Raw genomic sequence first — 16,805 nt, 5'->3', positions numbered from 1 at the left:
CCGTCCACGTGGTGCGTATTTTCCACGATATCGGCACGCGACCGATCGTAAATGTCTTTTCGCGTCATTGAACGTGAGCACGAATGCGCTCCGCACACTCCTCCGGACCGCGTACACCCTTTGTGTACCTACGAAACAATATAGAGCCCTCTGCCCCTCGGCCCAACAGCATCATCGTTTTTATTATCGTGTCAGTGCAATGAAATTGCTTCGTACATTCTCCGAGCACCTCCCGCTCCTCTCTCCTCCTCCTCCCTCGACATTGGTTATTGCACTCGGAAAGCCGCTGGGCAACTGCGAATGCACGCTCCACCTTTCAATAGAAATAATACCCGATAATAAGGGCCTTTGTAGAGCGATGCCGCCGATTACCCACCGCACTTCCGATCATCCGTTTCGAATTCAATACTCCCCGTCACTTTAGTATTCACTTATGAAAATCCTTTTACGCAGCTAATATCTATGCCGAAGCGTTCGTTCTGCAATGCTCGAGATCCTGCGTTCTTATAGATTTTTTTTGGACCCCACGAAAAGAAGGCCCTCGCGCTCCGCGTCAGCATGCGAAAATCATTTCTTTTCGATGGAGAAAAAAATGACATTTTGTTCTTGGTTATTGGGAGTTTTGGGGTTTTTTTTCTTGATTTTTATGTAAGATTTAAATTTTAGGGAGAGCTTCGCATTTCATCGGATAATACCAGCGACCCCCGCGTCTCGAATAAAGTGTGCGAGTAAATGAATTGTGTGCAGAAAGAAATAAATAAATGAGTATGCGATGGAAAAATGCTGGGGAAATATTTACCAAGGGCATCCAATTTGTCGATTTAATCTCAAAGATCCGCGCTCCCCCATCAATCTTCCATGCGATCCTTCTCAGCTTGCCAAATTGCCTAACACGAAATTCTTCCGAACAGCCATATAGGTATCGCTGCTATAAGAGGCTACGAATAAGCGAAAGGAAGGAGTCGGAGGCACGACGGAGAGAGGGAGATTCACAAGGGAATACGATCTTCATCTCCGACAGACAATTTTGCGGTCTTCAAGTGGATTCGTCCTATATAAGCGCAAAGTCCTAAAATCGACGGTGGAGCGATCCGCTCGAGCAAAAGTTGTCGGAGAGCGAAAGATGCCGAAAAAGTGTGCTCGTCTCGGAATCTACCCCTGTCTCTCCCCTGGCCCCGTCGCTGGCTTAATTCACAGTGGCTTCTTTTCTTCGCCTCGTTCCTTTCTCATCCTTTTCCCTTTTCTTCCTTCTGTTCCTTCTGCTCGCTGCGAGCACGAGCGGGGCCTTCATCTTTCCAGCGGATGTCCGCCCCACTCGCGTTATATTCGCATTTGATTGTCTGTTTTTTTCATATTTTATATACAGAGAGAGAGAGAGAGAGAGAGAGAGAGTCGGGAGGACTGCAATCCATTCGCATCTCTTCGAGTCCCTTCTCCGATATTTTCTCTCTATGATCTTCGTACCTCGAGCCTCCTCCCGTGCTCCTTCGGCCTTCCTCTCTCCGCGTCTTTCCTCCGTTTCGTTGCTCTTCTCTCACACATGCGATTGCCGCTGCAACTCTCGTATTTTGAAGATGCTGCTTAGTAGATTTGCCGACATATGTTTCACGTTCCGAGCCTCCGGTTCTCCGTTCCGTATGTTCCTCCTCCAACCATTTTTTTAGAGGGCCTCTTGTCATTCCCTCTTTCTCTCGGTGTTCCCTCGGCGTTTTTATAAGAGCAATCGAGAGGAAGAAAAGAGTCGCCTGCGGAGAGATGCGAAAGCAAAATGGATTTTGGGCTCGCACCCTGCAGATAAATCGCCTATCGTCAGAGTCCGCTTGTACAATTTACCGCGGGGTTTGGCGAAACGCGCGCGATATCTCCTCTCCCATATTCCCAATTCGCCCGAAAGACAAATCCGGGGGACCGGGACGATAAAAATGTCGTGTTTCTGCAAAAGGAAGCGACGAAAATTCTTTTGCGACGATTCTTTAGCCGGCCGAGACTGAAAAAAGGGCGACAAGGGGAAGCGCGGAGTTTGAGACGTCGCGCGAGGGACTCGTAGATCGAACAATCGCGGCGGAAAGTTGTACGCGCAGCTCGGCGAAAAGAGAGGACAGAACCGTCGCGGAGTGAGAACTTTTGCTCTCCGCCGAGAGTTTTTCGTTGTGTCGTTGTACACCGCATGCGAGAACATACGGAGAGAAGTACATGCGCGAAGGGGGCCAAGATCGCGCGCCGAAAGGAAGGAACAATCGAGGGTTAAATATGGGCGAGTGTCCTGACGATAAAACTGTTTGGCGGCTCTTCCTCGCCCGGCCGTCTGTCGCCTCTCGCGCCAGGAATAAAAAAAGCATCGATTAAAAAGGGCGCGTGGTTCGCGCTCGACGAGGAGGATAAACAAGTGGGGAAAAAGGAATAAAGAAAACGGGAAAACCGATTCAAGAAGAAGTTCTCCGGTGAGCCCACGGGGGCGTTCTCCCGCGTACGAAAGTACAAACACACACGCGCGCGGCAAAGGAGAAAAGACAATCGCGACCTCGACGACCCCCACTGAAAGCAGAGCCTTGTATGAAAACCTTTCCCTCTTCCTTTCGACATCCCCTCGCATCTCTTTCTTTCTCTCTCGCTCTCTTCCGCGCAAAAGATAAGTGACTGAGACTCTACCTTTTTCCTGTCCGTGCGAAGATTCGAAGCGCAAAGCAACGCTTTTGCCTCCACCTATTTCAATCGATCGAAAGAGGCGCGCGACTCGCACCTTTTTGGGAATTCCCCGCGCTCGGCGGATCCAGGAGAAAAGGTCTTCCTCGACTATACATGTATTTATAGGAACATTTAAACTCAATAATCCTGCGCCGCATTGTTCGTTCAACGTGTCCCATTATGCTGCGCGCGTAACAAACGAATTATTTATTTTAAAACGTTACAATAACGTTCAATTCATAGACACGTTCAATTCCCCTGAATATCGAGTGAGCTTTGACGAAATAAATTGATTTGAATTATTGATCAATTGATTTTCATGAAAAACAAAACCTTCTCCTTTCCTTCCACCCGAAGAGAATCTTGCCTATGGAACCGCGAGCCAGAGAAAATAAATAGAGAGGCGCAGCGGGAGGGAAGAGAGTGCTTTTATATTATAGCACACACTCCCTGGACAATACGCATTCCTTTCGCGTGTTTTGTCAGCAGGACAAATTGCGACGCTCGCTAAACGGTTGCGGCTTTTTTGTCGCTGCTCTCCTCCCAACCTTTGCTTCCCTCTGACTCTCGTATTGGTAAAACCGATCGTGGACACAGGCTCAAACTACGGTCAGAGTCTTTCTTATTTTCCCCTTCTCTTGATCCCTTCGCCTCCCCCTCTATCATATACAGTAACATCAACGGCTGCAGAGGATATTTGTCTCGAGGACGCTTTCGGTTGTGCGCTCGCGCATATATGAGCAACCGCGAAAGACTCTCGGCTCGTTACGGGAGCAAATACTGTACGTTCTGAATCCCACAGGGATCGTTACATGGGCTCTCTCAACGCTGTGGATCTCGGTGCGATTATAAATCATTCGCGTTTAAAGCGACGACGGGGGTTGGCGGCAGGGCGGAGTAGCTGGAGAGCAGCGGTTATAAGTCGTTGCGAAGAATGCCGAGAACTTTGTGAAGACTTCCCGGTCTATTAACCCGCTTGACACCCGCTTCAGATCCGTTACGAAAAAACGTATATTTTTCAAAGTCTTACATCGCGATGTCTCTGGAAATCTCACATCCGTATCGTCCCGAACGATTTGGAGGGAATTTTCTTTTGTTGCTACGAACTCGAGTTTCGGATTTTTTTAAACTTTGGAATTCGTTATTCATTGGAGAATCGAAAGGGAACGAAATCAACGATGTTTATCGTTATGGAAGTTTTCCGTTCGAATCCGCAACTAAAGCCAATCGATACTCCCCGCCTATATGTGTTTTCTATAAATAATGAAGTGAGTCAGAATTACTGTCACGGGGTGAGTCAACCTCGAAAGTGTACACCTTCTTGGCCTCTATCTACTGGCTCGCGGACCGACGTAAATATCCGTTTCGTTCCCTCCTCCCTGCTTCCTCCTTCTATCCGCTCCCGAACTCAACGCGCTCCCGAGGCTCACCGATTCCCTTGGGAATGTGTTGGAGTCTGCACTCGGCCTCCTCTATTCTATTTCGTCGCATCTCCTTTTTTCTTCATTTCTTCGCGAAGAATCAAAAAAAGTAAGGTCCACAAATTCACGAAACGCGCCTGGATTTTACGCCGAAGAAATTGCAGGCTTATATATCGCTTTTTTGTATAGTAGGCGGACGATGAAGCACTTTGCTTCTCTTCTTTCACTCGTGTATCCACTTTTTGTTGTGCCTCTTCTTCCCTTTCTTACGATTTTTCAAACACCCAATTTATTCAATTCGAAAATAAATAGGCAACCGCCTGGTAGCCAGAATTGTTTTTTTCCCTCCGTTTTCTTGTTCCGATCTTCAAGCTTATTTATGTGCGATGGGTGCAGTGCTTTACGAGCCGCCATTACCAGCCCGTTCGCCAGTTTGACTGCACTCTCGCCCCATGACATTTCTCTTTTACAAGATTTTCAATACGTTTTCCTTCAGAGAGCATTCAAGAGGGGATTCGATGAGAAAAAGTGACCTTTTGTGCATGGGAGATGGTGGTTTTTTATTCTTTAATGAAAATCGATTTTTCAAATACATTTTATTTACCGTCGCACGATTCGACTCAACCTTGATCGAAATTGGCGATATTTTAACTTCCGAAAGCTCGGAGATCATCTCGAGTTTTTCAGCAGGAAAAAAGGCGCGGAACGAAGATCGGATATGTGGATCGTTCCGACCCCGAGATGACCTCGTTCTCGCCCCAAAATAACTTACCATCGAAAAAGCTCGCTGGCCCACATTACGATGCGCGCGAGTCGGCTCGGTTATTTATTTTTCAGCTGGCAAACCGATCGATTTCGTTTGCAAATTTAATCTCTAATTGATTTTCGAATAAACCGAGAGTTCTCCAGGGCGAAGATTCGCTGCGGGGATATATGCTGAAAACCCGAAAATTTATCACAATGTTGCATTCGGTTGTTTACTGAGCCAAAAATTCTGAACACTTTTACTCCTGCAAGAGAGATGAAAAAACATTTTTTTCCTCATATACCCAACGCATTTTTACGATCGCTCCGAGACGAGCACACACGTGCTTAACAGAGCGTGAAAATCGAGATGGCTTTCGAAACTTGGTATCGCGGTGTCTCGCACCCATGTATGAAACAAGGAGGAGCTCCGCTTCTCCACTCGAAGAAGAAGGAGGGAGATAATAAAGGTCCTCGGGCAGCATTATAATGTGGCAAAACAACTGAAGACATTAAAGAAGAATGCGAGCAATTATAGACGGAAAGAGAGGTACTTTGAATTCGAGAGGAAAGAAAAAACCACCCGGGAGGAAAAAGCCATTTTCGAAGCACGTGCTCAGCCTTTTTTCGGGAGTTCTGAACGACCGGCAACGGCAGTCGATAATAAAATGTGCCCAAAGTGTGCAAAACATCATAATCATTCTGACGCTCATAAACCCTCCAAATTTCTTCAATATCGTGGCTCGACGCGTACCGATGCGTTCTCCATTTGAAGATTATTCTTCAGCATCATCTCACTATTACACTTGTCATGGATCTTCTAAGCTATTCTTTAGTTTTTTTCAATCGTTTAGTCTCTTGACATTGAAGGAAATGCCAAAAGTCTCGCTCGAATAAGAAAAAGTGGAGAAGAATTAAGGAGTTCGGTACAGTCGATACAATGTTGTCATGCTAAGCCATGTTAAGAACAAAAAATTTCAAAAAGTTCAGAATTCTATAAAATTTGATATTCTTTAATAGTAAACTCGACGATACATATTTTTTTTTTAGATTTTTCTTCTACACAGCTTTTCTACTCTACTCTAATGTTTAACTGCTCGATAACTATGTAGAAGAAATTTTTTCAAAAATTGTGCTTTTACACTCCATGTCGAAGAACGTTATAACCAAATTTTGTAAATTTCTTAACATTTATTAACATGTACCGAAACTCCTTAAAAAATCATCCTGTGCAGCTGCAATTCAGTATTTTTAAGTTGAATCGAAAATGTTGATATCGCGATAAAAAATAAGAAATTCGCACCCCTTTTGTTGCACTGCTTCAAGCTACATGGAAAGTGCGCGGAAAAAATGAAAACTTGATAATTCATAACGAATACGATGTTAACACTTGTCCCCGCGTTAAGGTGTATCACGGTAGTTTGAGCGGCGCCGAGCACAAAAATTGACTCAATAATTCCGAGGATGAATATACGAGGAGTAAAGTCAGATCGCGCAGCTGCGCATCGCGTGTTCCGTAACTGTCCGAGTCGATTTATGTCAGGAACTCGATACACGCGGCGCTTACTTCTGACGCGAATGAGCTCTTTGGCGCGCGGTCTCCGCCGGTGTTGATCGATTCCCTTCGGAGAGCGCATATGCACGGCCAGTTGTTACGATCAATAGCAATCTGCTCTCTCAATCTGCCACATTGCGCGAGGAGGAAGGAGGAGAATTTGAAGATCGGAAATGAGATACAAACGCTTAACATGAAAGTTTATATCCGCGCGTATATAAGATTGTATGGAATTCGTGAGATTTCTCTTATTTCCGTTCGTTGATCCAGCAGCACGGAGCGATGAGGGCTCGAGGGAAAGAGACAAATAATGATTTCCAATGAGAGTGAATTCCTGGATCGATGACTAATAAGCTCTCGCCGCGGATTCCGCTGCAGTCTTCGTCGGAGTCTTCAAGGCTCCATTACGCGGACGGTCACTTTTTCAGGACACGTATATATTTCACTCGAGTGTCGTATGTTTTTATATTTTTCATAAATTTAAGCATCGTAAAGCTCGAGGGTCAAGAACGCTTCCCTCTCGCTATAAATTCAAGTTGTATCCGCGCGGGCGCGCGGTTGTCCGTCCCGTACGTCAGTGTCGCGTCGCGGTTTTATATATCCTTGCCCGATTGAGCTCAACTAGCGCAATGGATAAATTGCGCCTCTTTGGACAGAACTCCACCGGCCAGAGTCTCGCTTCTCCATTTATATTTCCTTCCTTTTTTTCCCTCCTTTAGTTTTTATTATTTTTTATTATAACTACTTTATTCACTGTGGCACAAAACTCGCTCGGAGTCTGGGCGCCTGTCGTCGCAACCACAAAGACGAAGAGGGACGCCGGAGAGTAATACCGTCCGAAGGGACAGTGGACAAACGCCCTGTCGTTACGTTCAATTTACTCTCGTTCGCATTGCCATCGGCGAATGTCGAGCTCGCGTACGAGACCGAGAGAGTGCCGCGGTTTACCTCGCTCTACCATCCTGGCTGAAGTCTCAATTCGGATTTAACGGTTCACTCGAGTTTAAAGAATGAAGAATAAAAGAGAATCAAACGAAATGAAGCGAGAACTCAAAGGGTTCGTTTGATCGCGCTTCAAATGAAATTAAATCAGTTCCCAGCTGGCACATATTACTCTCATAGAAATAAGATTATTTTGACTATTCAAAGCTCCAGCTTGTCCCGAAGCAAAATAATGTCTTTTCGTAAAATTCTCGTTTGTTGATACTCATTTTGATTAACCAGCTATCTCATTTCCTCGAACCGCAATTCTTCCCTTCCAGTGTTTTTTTATAGCCGTAGCAAAGGAACGTCAAGCGTCGTTCGGAGCACTGTACGCTTGAAACAATGTTATCGAATGACCGGGCTGCGATAAGCTCCAGGCCCATCTACGAGCATCACGTTCCATTGTAGCTCGTCGCTCGTACTCCCACTGCTGTTATAAAGCACCGCGCGCAGATAACCGAGTTAAACCGACCCGAAACAAAGAATTTCAATAGATAATGGCGACTGTGAGCAAAGGGGAAAACAATTGCATTGAACGTTACATGCACAAAAACTGCACGAATGAAGAAGCCATAGATTACGCTTGACCTTAATTGCATCGATCCAAGCACGCTCGCAGCCAATTGCTCGATTGATTGATTGAATTAATCGTTACGAGTCTCGTGGCTCAAGCTTAACCGCGCAGTTGATTAATAAAATTGATATTTCGCCCGAAGAGTCGTCCATATACTCGAACGTTTATCCTCGCGAGTTATACTTGCAAAAAAAAATAAATCGCTTGCACTATTTTCGAATTAAATGCAGCCCGCGATGATAAATCTCCCTAACAGGCAATGTCTCACGTATGCTTATTCTGTTTTTATAATGAAAAGGAAAAGCTTAATGGAGATATTAAAACGTTGATAAGCCCGTTTCCGTAACATGTTCCAATGGCTCGATCCTCGCCCCGGAGTTTTAATCCCGCAGGATGCACGGGGGAGCCGCGGAGCAGCAGGTATATCATCTTTCGTTCTCCGTACCCTCTCGTTCCAGACGAAGAAGCCACGTCACATAAATTATAATACACGCTGGAGTGCACTACATAAAACGTATATTCATATAATAGCCGTAGCTCTCGAAGCACAAGAGTCATGGTCATCGTTGTGAGGTTGAAAAAAAAGGCGATGTTATGTCGAGACCGTGTCGTCGGCTGGGCCATCCTCTTCGTGCTCGTTTCTTCGCTGTCGGACATCAGCGGAGCTTCGTTATTACGCAATAATCAGCGAAATCATTCTTCACCGGGGCGAAAACAAGCCCGAAACTCGTCTCAATCGCGTTCATATTCTCATGCGACCTTTCGCCGGAGCTCTGAGCGACGATCGCGATTTTTTTCATTTTTCTTTTGCTTTCCAGGCTTGTGCACCGAGGTACGTTTTCTTCGGGGTTGGACCAGGATACAACGTGATGAACGACAGCCACGGCTGGGCTTTTGGCAACCAGCGAGACCCGGTCGGCACATGCTTCGTGTCGACTAATCCTTCAACTCCTTCAACTGTACGAGAATTTTCGCCCTGTCGAACGAGTGAGTTTGCAACTTTTCATTATCGCACTACGCGAGGCCCTCCGTTTGCCTCTTTATCGCTAGAAAATTATCGGTTTTTTAACATCGAAAGAAGCAGCTTGGAAACTTCTCGTCGCGTTCGAGCGTCTGGCTATTCTCAGTGATTAAATTGCTCGGCTTTCGAGCTCTCTATACACCAGACGGAAATATCCTGGATGACGTAAACAATTGTCAAAGTAGTTAGAGGGCGGCGACTGAAAGAGCGGCGTTACGACTCGGAAAACCATGCATCCCATCCAAACAGCCGCTCTTTCCCTACGAAACGCACTTTGCTCAAACTTTCCCTCTCGCTTATTCCATCTCCGAAAATCCACACGCTCGCCGGAGTGAAACGTCACCAACATCTTTCCCTCTGCGACATGTGTCGCTGAGTCTTCCCTCGATCACGTGCATTCCGAGCCAAACCATAAATATACTATTATGTAACGGGATATTTCCTGTCACCCGTAATACGCAGGTCAGGAAAAAACGGCGATCGACGCAATAGACTCAAGATTTTTTGGTCTCTGAAACTATTAATTATTTGAGAGCAAATGTCATTTCTATTCATTGAAAAATTAGTCTAATGTTATGCATTTCAATTTAAGATAAGATTTTTATTGATATAACTTTTAATTTATCCATAAATTGTTTCATTGAAATGGTTTTCGGTTCAACTTTTGAAGTTTCTCTCTTTCTCTTTTGAATGACGCTGAAGTTTGCAAAGTTGGAGTCCTGGATCGGGGTCGTGTGTAAGATTCGAATGCTCTTTCAGACTGATGAGGAAAAATGGAGCCCGGTGTTCGGAAAATTCGATGGTCAGTTGATCACTTGGGAAAGCACTTTCACCCTCTTACTTTTTCCATCCTCGAGCGATAATGTTCTGTCTAGACCAAGTCAGATAATTTCTTGTCTCTCTTCGTCAAGCTCGCGATCATTTCCCTCGTTATCACTTTCGTACTTATCTCGTAACTATAAGTTGCGGGCTCCTGTTCGCAAGACATGTTTATTAGTTTCGAGCGAGTCTTTTCTTCTGTTTTTTCGAAACGGCGTTTGAATGACGCGGATTTATCAAACTCCTGCCGATTTATGTAAGTTCTGGGGGCGTGAGGAACTTTCAGGACTCATTCCGGATAGCGTACGATAATGCTTTTATCTTTTGGCTATTCTAGGAAACAAAAATAAGCGCGTAGAAAAAATCCGTTGCTCTAAGCAATCTCTCAACGGTCATTATTTTTTTTCAACTCAAGTACAGCGAAGCAATCGTGTCAGTTGAACTGTAAAGGCCCTTAAAAAATACTTTCGCACAGTGGTTAGAGTTGCCACTCAAAGATACTCGTTCCACGGATCGAACATATCGCAAACTCGATATCGCTCGCTACTTTTGAGTGCACCAATCGAGCGAGAGTTTTATCCGCAGCACGCAGTCAAGTGCGTGCTCGCCACCATCAGTAAAACTCTCACGTCGCGCTTGTATATTTGTACTTTTATTTTCCGGATGCAAATAGCATCCGGTGGCTTGGTACTTTCTTTTTTTTCGTTATCTTTCGCGTTACAACCCCTCCAACGCACTTTCCTGGCGATTAACAGTCGCGCACATGCGTCCTTCGCACGCGCGACGCGGAACGGAGCCTTCGGCACAAACCATAAAAAACAGAGGCACAGAGAGGAAGAGAGCAGCGGGACCCTCGCCGTTGTGTACGTGTTCAACGGCCCGATTTGAAATACAGTGAGACGAGAGAATTTCCGGTCGAGAACATCGTGCCACCTGACGTTAAAGGACAATAATTGTTTTTTCCGACGAATCATTGTTGCTAACATCAATGAAAAAAGAACTTTTGCTTACTTTCGTTGCTACGGATGACCAGCATTGGGCGAAAAATCTTCTTCTCCGTTCCTCGGTAATCTCATTCCACCGCGACGAGAGGAAAAAATGTGAAGCAACTTCTTCACGTTTCGTGCGCGAAAACGCGATTTCTGAGAGGATGTTAAGGTACTCCTTTCGCATGAGCGTGTTTTTGGTACAGCAAATTGGGCCACTCTGTGAAGACAGGGTTACGTAGGAAAAGTTTCTGCTCCTGCCATTTTTCATCTCTTTTAAGCATTCGGTAATAGCACATGAATTATTGAATAGAAATTCGGTGATGATGAAATCTCCATGAGCTAGAACCATTAATTAAAATTCAAGAGGAAAATGAACCTGCTACTTTCCGATTTGACCGTGGACGCGTCGGGAGCAGTAGTTGATCGAATAAGAGCTACAATATTTGTATTTATTTAGTTTGTGGAAAGGGCGCCATCTGCGTCGTATTTAGAGTTACTTTTCGTGCAGCTCGTAAGAACACGTGACTCCTGTTGCTCATCGTATAATTAATACAAGAGCATGTGTTCCAAGGGATAATACAAACGGTGAAGTCCGTAGAACAGTTGATGAACACGAACTGAGGGAAAAGAAATTTAGAAAGCGAGGAGAGTGAACGGGGAGGGGGAGGGAGGACACCCTTAATTGCGAGAGCATCTATAAATATGAGACTCGGAGATTCGGGAGGCGTGGTGGGCACAACTTTTCTCGCGAGGGGGGAAAAAAGCGCGACCCCTTTTCGCGACCGAGAGAAATGACGCGTCGAGCGTCAAGGCGAGAAGAGTGATAAATTTGATGAAAGTTGAGAGAGAGCAGTGCGCGGCGAAAATTGCGGAAATGAGCTTGGGGATTCTCAAGGCGGGTTCGTACGGTCGAACGATCAAGCTCGAGCCCGCGATACATCGCGAGAAAAGCTTCTTGCGGATATTCTCCAAAGACTCGGTCTCATGTACGCGCGCGGTCTCCGCGTGTACACATTCGTAATGCATTATGTAGAAAAAAAACGATAGAGCGACGCCCGCAATTAAACAATTTGTACGGAGAGTAGGAGGAGAAGAAATATTTCCCGAGAATCGTAGAGCCGGCGGAGGACTTTTTAGAGCGTCTCGGATCGTCGCGTTGATGCACCGAGCGAGAGAAGTTTCTCGGAGGGCGCCGCAATGCTCCGTTTTATTCCGCGTATTATCGCGTCTGTGCTCTCGCTCTGCTCTCCCCACGGGCGATTCTTTCATTTTATTTCATTCCACTTGATTTTTTCGCCTTCAACACGTTCGTCGTAGACACACGCTCGTTATCGTCAATCCTTTTCTGGCTACGGAAAGGTAACACGAGAGTCTGTTTAGCGCGGGTCCAGCGCCTTGCGAATGTTGACGCTTTGCACTTTGTGCGCCGAGATTGCAAGCTCCGTCGCTACGCTAGCACATGTACCTTCTTGCCTACCAACGCGGAGTCATCCATCACCTCGCTTCTCGCTGAAACGCCAGCTAAACTGCGACGACAATTAAACGACCATGTTGCCTTGAAATAATGTTGAAAATCGCGCAAGCATAAATGTCCTTTTTTTACTTTTTCATGAGGTTTTATTTATGTTCGTAGCCTAGGATTATTCCAAGAGTTTTCCACCTTCTGGCAGAATGCTCGTCAAATTTATTCGCTTTCCAAAGTTTCTGTTTTACGTTTCGCCTTTCAGCTAGATCGTCAATCATATTGACGATACTTAGCCTGACTCGCGATTTCTTTCGCGTAGCCTGGCGAGAGCAGTGCAGAGTTTGATTCCAACTTTTTCAAGCCCGAAAACACCGCGGCGGTGCGAAAGTGCGAGTAATGCTCTAAATTTAGAAATGAGGTCTCAAACAGTCGGGGGATCTGCAACCGCTCAGGAAATGCATTATGACGTGCATCCTCCGTTTTCTCGCTCTTCTTCCTCGTATATTACAGAGCAGAAACGGTGCGGAGGATTCGATGTATGCGGATAATCTGGGAGCGTGTGTTTGATCCCCGAAACTCATCTACGTACATTCCGCTCCTCGCTCGTCAAGTTCGACGATCTTGAATGCGCTCGTCGATAAATCGTTCGAGAGAATGGACGTTGAAACGAACACAAAAAACATTGCACGCGGGATCGCATGATGGGCGGCTGCAGGAAAAAGGGGGAAGAGCGAGAACGCGCGTCAATTCGCCGGCGTTTTGCTGACGGCGTGAGGCCAATTAACACTTGATCCTACTTGAATTACGATCGTGTTGGTGATCGGGAGCAAGGCGAATGGCTATGAGAGATCGCGCATCGTCCAACTTAAATTTACGCTGCAGCGATCCAATTCTTCGTGGATCGCGGTGCATCGATGGACTTTCATCGCGCGAAGCCTCGTAAAACTGAGCGCACGTATCGTCTCGACACGTTATCACCGATCGAAACAAGAGCTCGTGGGTGATGATACACGTGAATCGACGACCAGAAACCAGCATATTTCTCTTCGGGGAACGAGGACATAATGCGGGGAAAGATGGACAATTTTTACTCTCATTATTGATTTTCGATCTCCTCCTTTTCGATAGAAGTTCGTCGACGCGTTTGCCGCGCACCCACGCACGCGCGAGAGCGAGGCCTACATTGCTCAGACAATATACATATCCACGTATTCGTGGCCTCTCGCGCATAATACAGTAACTTCATTCATTCGGCGCGTAAAGCGGTTAACGGGAATGGATCTATTACGAATGATAGTTTTCATGATTTTCTCGTGTACTAATCCATAGCCACGATTCACTTGATGGTCGAGACTTTGCGTCCATTATAGAGAATTTTTATACGTTGAGAATAAAGATATTTTATAACATTAGCGAATCCGCACGGAGAGAATCGAACGGTAATTAGCGTGAAATTCACTGTAAAATTTACCGCGGATGTGCGTTCAACTGCGGGGACAAGTTGACGAAGGTGAGACGTCAATATAACATAAAGTTAAAATAACATACAAAAATAACACACAAGAGAAATAACATGCAAGAAAAATAACAGAAAGCAACAAATAAGATAAACCCTCGATCGAGTGTGCGTATCGATTCCATTTTCGTCGATTATTGAACACGAAAATGGACCTATTATATTGATTATGCTGATATCGATGATGGTGATAAAATTAATGTTATTTTGACATCGTGTCATTTTTAACACGTGTTATTTTTACCAATTTTAACGTGTTACTTTGACGTTTTGTTATATTGACATGGTACCGTTGACGAAAAAATATTTATTCCAGTAACGCACTCCGAAATGTTAATATTTTGTCGAATTTTCAGTTTTAAATAGTTAATATTGCAGATAGTGAAACTTACGGTACGAATACTAAAATTTACAAAACGTTTAGTAAATCTTACGGTGTATCACGGTAAAATGTCTTTGCCTCGATGTAGGTATCGATCACTCGCTTTCGAATTCCGTAGCACACTAAATCGGTGATTTACACACTTCGACAAAGGGCTGAGCATATAAAAAGAATGGGGAAATAGGCCGATGTAGCGACAACATAGCCCTGCCGTGTCCGTTGCGAAATAAATATTTAAATAATCTTGAAAAGTACGGCACCTTTGACCGGATATTTCTTTTACACATATTCCGGTAAAAGTTCCTACTTTGAAGAATAAATATTATTTAATGTGTAGGAAAATTCGATTTTTTTCGCATAATAATATCATGAATCGCAGCTCGTCACCGCACTGTCGTTACTGCACGGTGATTTTTCAAATTAAATTCTCTCCGTGCGATTATAAAATTATGATCGATCGTGAGAATACGAGGCATCAAATATCAACTTGTTTTTCTCCGTGAAATAGCTGTAATTGTTCTGTAATAATTAGCCGTATTTAAGGGAGATTTACTCGTCGCGATAATTTTATCTCGCAGAAACGAGAGCTTTCAAGAGGTTCTTCTGCGCGCACGCTTCCTGCTGAGATCAAAGTGGGAATGGTTATATAAATTGAGTTTTTCTTTTTATCGATCCGTTCGCTTCTCCTCTTCGGTCAGAAGCTCTCCACCTCGCTTTTTCTCTCCCATCTTGATTGATATAATTGCGTGACTGGTAATGCATTTCTTTCGAGCAAAAAACCCAAGAAAAAATGCTATGCAGGGCTGGATCATCGCCCTGGAGAGAGCGGCGTACTACGAAACGAACGCGCGTCCAGGTCATGCGGACGAGAAATCGCAATCCCGGTCAATCTCGAGCTGCGTCTCAATCAAACGAGAAATAAAATGAGAGAGAACCTGGAAATGCGAGGCGTGTGATCATCCATTTTTCATCTTAAATTTCCCCATGAAAAGTGGCTCGATTTCAACTTTTCTATACTTACACGCTCGATTCCTTGTTCTTTTTTCTCTATGAAATACGTCGTCGGTACATTCAACTGGAAAAGTACAGCAGACTGCATTGGCATGCGCGCGGAGGGCGGAGCGACTGTCAGAGCGCCACTGGGCCTGCGTTCGTGTCTCGAGACTCGATGCAGCCGTCGTATTATACGAACGTATTAACGTTGGTAATTAATCCCCGCGAACAGGCAGGCGAGCGCGCAAGGCTAATTATCCATGAGGCTTCATACGCGCACCGTTCTCCGTTTTCTTGCAACAGTGCAGATTGTCATGAAATGTTTTGTACAGTTATCGTTTGGCTAAATGATACACGTTTTATCATTCACGTGCGTATTAACGTCGAACGAGCCAAGTCGAGTGATCAACTATTTCTTAGCGGACGAGAGCTCGCACAGGAGCAGTCAACGCTTCGATCCATTATTTCCAATCGAAGGGTGCTCGAAAGAGATGGAAAAATATCGAAAAATCTATTGATCTGTGGGAACGGAAACGTGAAAGAGAATACGTATTCGAAATGTCATATGCTCACATTGTAAAAAGCAATGAAAAAAGAACAACTCTTTCTCAAAAAATAATTTAAAGTTAAGAAAAATTCAATATCAAGAGGCAGTGACAGTTTTATTCGTGAACCTCGAAGAACGAAGTCAAAAAAAATATTTTCATTCGGTTGAAATTGAATTTGAAAAAAAAGGATTTCGAATTTATATCCGATCCTATAGAACGTACGATGTAACATTGCAAAACGTACGTTCTTCGAAGTCTCGAGAATACACGGAGATAATTAAACGGTAATATTTGCCGCGGGGACAAGTTAACGAAAAGTACTCATTCCTGTAACACACTGTAAAATTTTTAATATCTTGCAGAATTTTCAGTTTTATAACAGTAAATATTGCAGATAGGACGTCAAAATTTACCAAATACTCCCGTAAAAGTTCCTATACTTTGAACAGTAAATATTATTTAATTTATAGGAAAATTCAATTTTTCTCCCATAATAATATCATGAACTGCAGCTCGTCATCGCACTATCGTTACCGTGATTTTTCAAATTTAACTCTCTCCGTGTATTTTCAGATATTTCTCTCTCAGGAATAATTGACTATACGGAGAGAGTGTTTTTTTCGGGCCTCCTTGAAATTTATCGTAATTTTAAGCCGTGGGTCTCCCACAGCTCGCAATTGCATCGGGGTAGTCAGAAAATCTATTCAAAGGACGTAATTTGAGTATTTTTTTTTAGGTAATGAAATAATGAGAGTCACTCCAGAGTGTCTTGTTTACGCACGAGAAGTGTATTTGATTTATCGCATGTGTAATTATGCTATTACAATATTAGTGTCAATCCGACGCTCTCCCCTCGGCTTGGCAGATTTATTATGCTGCATCGAGATCCGCAATGATTCATGCTGCGCGATGATAGCTTCGAGAACGACTTATAAATCTCAATTTATTAATCCTCCCTGACATTTTTGTTTTCCCGTTCTCCTCACCATTGTTCATAGATTTGATGAATTTTAATTCAATCCGATAAGCGCGCTTGACGCTTTATAATTCAGGGAGAAAAAGACGAAACAAAAAACTGCAAAGCAACATTACCCATTCGACTTTTTTCT

The 16,805-nt window shown here is 44.4% G+C and overlaps 1 protein-coding gene across 2 annotated transcripts in view; it reads left to right on the top strand.

Moving 5' to 3' along the window:
• Window positions 1-16,805, top strand: part of if (inflated) — a 67,094-nt gene that overhangs the window by 31,756 nt on the left and 18,533 nt on the right. For both annotated transcript variants that reach the window (XM_043415497.1, XM_043415496.1), the window contains exon 4: window positions 8,782-8,950. In XM_043415497.1, coding sequence (XP_043271432.1) covers window positions 8,782-8,950 — 169 coding nt within the window. The remainder of the gene's footprint in view (window positions 1-8,781; window positions 8,951-16,805) is intronic.

This window comes from Venturia canescens, chromosome 3 (assembly GCF_019457755.1).
Source record: "Venturia canescens isolate UGA chromosome 3, ASM1945775v1, whole genome shotgun sequence".
NCBI lineage: Eukaryota > Metazoa > Arthropoda > Insecta > Hymenoptera > Ichneumonidae > Venturia > Venturia canescens.
The sequence above is the reverse complement of the archived record's forward strand: the minus strand, read 5'-3'. Positions and strand labels throughout refer to the sequence as shown.